This window comes from Papaver somniferum, unplaced genomic scaffold (assembly GCF_003573695.1).
Source record: "Papaver somniferum cultivar HN1 unplaced genomic scaffold, ASM357369v1 unplaced-scaffold_123, whole genome shotgun sequence".
Lineage (NCBI taxonomy): Eukaryota > Viridiplantae > Streptophyta > Magnoliopsida > Ranunculales > Papaveraceae > Papaver > Papaver somniferum.
In genome coordinates, this window is record NW_020621381.1 from 5,138,768 (window position 1) to 5,139,888 (window position 1,121).

Genomic DNA, 1,121 nt, shown 5'->3' on the forward strand with positions numbered 1-1,121 from the left:
TTGCAAGGTTAACTGTATTATTTTATGACTGGTAATTGCTTGATAGTCACCTCTCGTTTTTGCTAGTGTTATTCATTTAGAGATGGATTTGCTGATTTTATGTTGACATATCTAAGTCAGATGCATGTGTAACTCCTAGTTACATAATTCAGATGCATGTGTATCTGCAAGTTACACATGTTAATTAGATGTGTAACTTTTACTTACACATACTGATTTTGGTTACACATATCAATATGTATGTGTAACTCCTAGTTACACTAGTCATATGCATGTGTAACTGCTAGCTACACTAGCCAGATGAATGTGTATCTCCTAGTTACACATGTTATATGCATGTGTAACTCTCAGTTACACAATTCAGATGCATGTGTAACCGCTAGCTACACTAGTCAGATGCTTGTGAAACTGAAATATACATTGTTTTATGTACTGTTCATTTTAATCGTATAAATACTGATTGCTTGTTGTTATATTTCAGGTTTTAGATAACTTCATAAAAGCTAATTGCTTAAACGTGGTAATGGTCTCGCTGGAACTGGAGTTGACGCTGAATACACAAGTCAGATGCATGTGTAACTCCTAGTTACATAATTCAGATGCATGTGTATCTGCAAGTTACACATGTTAATTAGATGTGTAACTTTTACTTACACATACTGATTTTGGGTACACATATCAATATGTATGTGTAACTTCTAGTTACACTAGTCATATGCATGTGTAACTGCTAGCTACACTAGCCAGATGAATGTGTATCTCCTAGTTACACATGTTATATGCATGTGTAACTCTCAGTTACACAATTCAGATGCATGTGTAACCGCTAGCTACACTAGTCAGATGCTTGTGAAACTGAAATATACATTGTTTTATGTACTGTTCATTTTAATCGTATAAATACTGATTGCTTGTTGTTATATTTCAGGTTTTAGATAACTTCATAAAAGCTAATTGCTTAAACGTGGTAATGGTCTCGCTGGAACTGGAGTTGACGCTGAATACACAAGTCAGATGCATGTGTAACTCTCAGTTACACTAGATAGACACATATGTAACTCTCAATTACACTAAACAGATGCGTGTGTAACTTCTAGTTACACATGCTAAGAAATTATTGT

General features: G+C 34.3%; 1 protein-coding gene across 1 annotated transcript in view; it reads left to right on the plus strand.

Annotated features, from left to right (window-relative positions):
* LOC113330995 (60S ribosomal protein L23A-like) overlaps nucleotides 1-533 on the plus strand; it is a 2,655-nt gene extending 2,122 nt beyond the window's left edge. Inside the window, exon 3 of the mRNA XM_026577774.1 lies at nucleotides 482-533. Within this exon, the coding sequence (XP_026433559.1) occupies nucleotides 482-492 (11 nt within the window). The 3' untranslated portion in view covers nucleotides 493-533. The remainder of the gene's footprint in view (nucleotides 1-481) is intronic.
* Nucleotides 534-1,121: the final 588 nt, after the last annotated feature.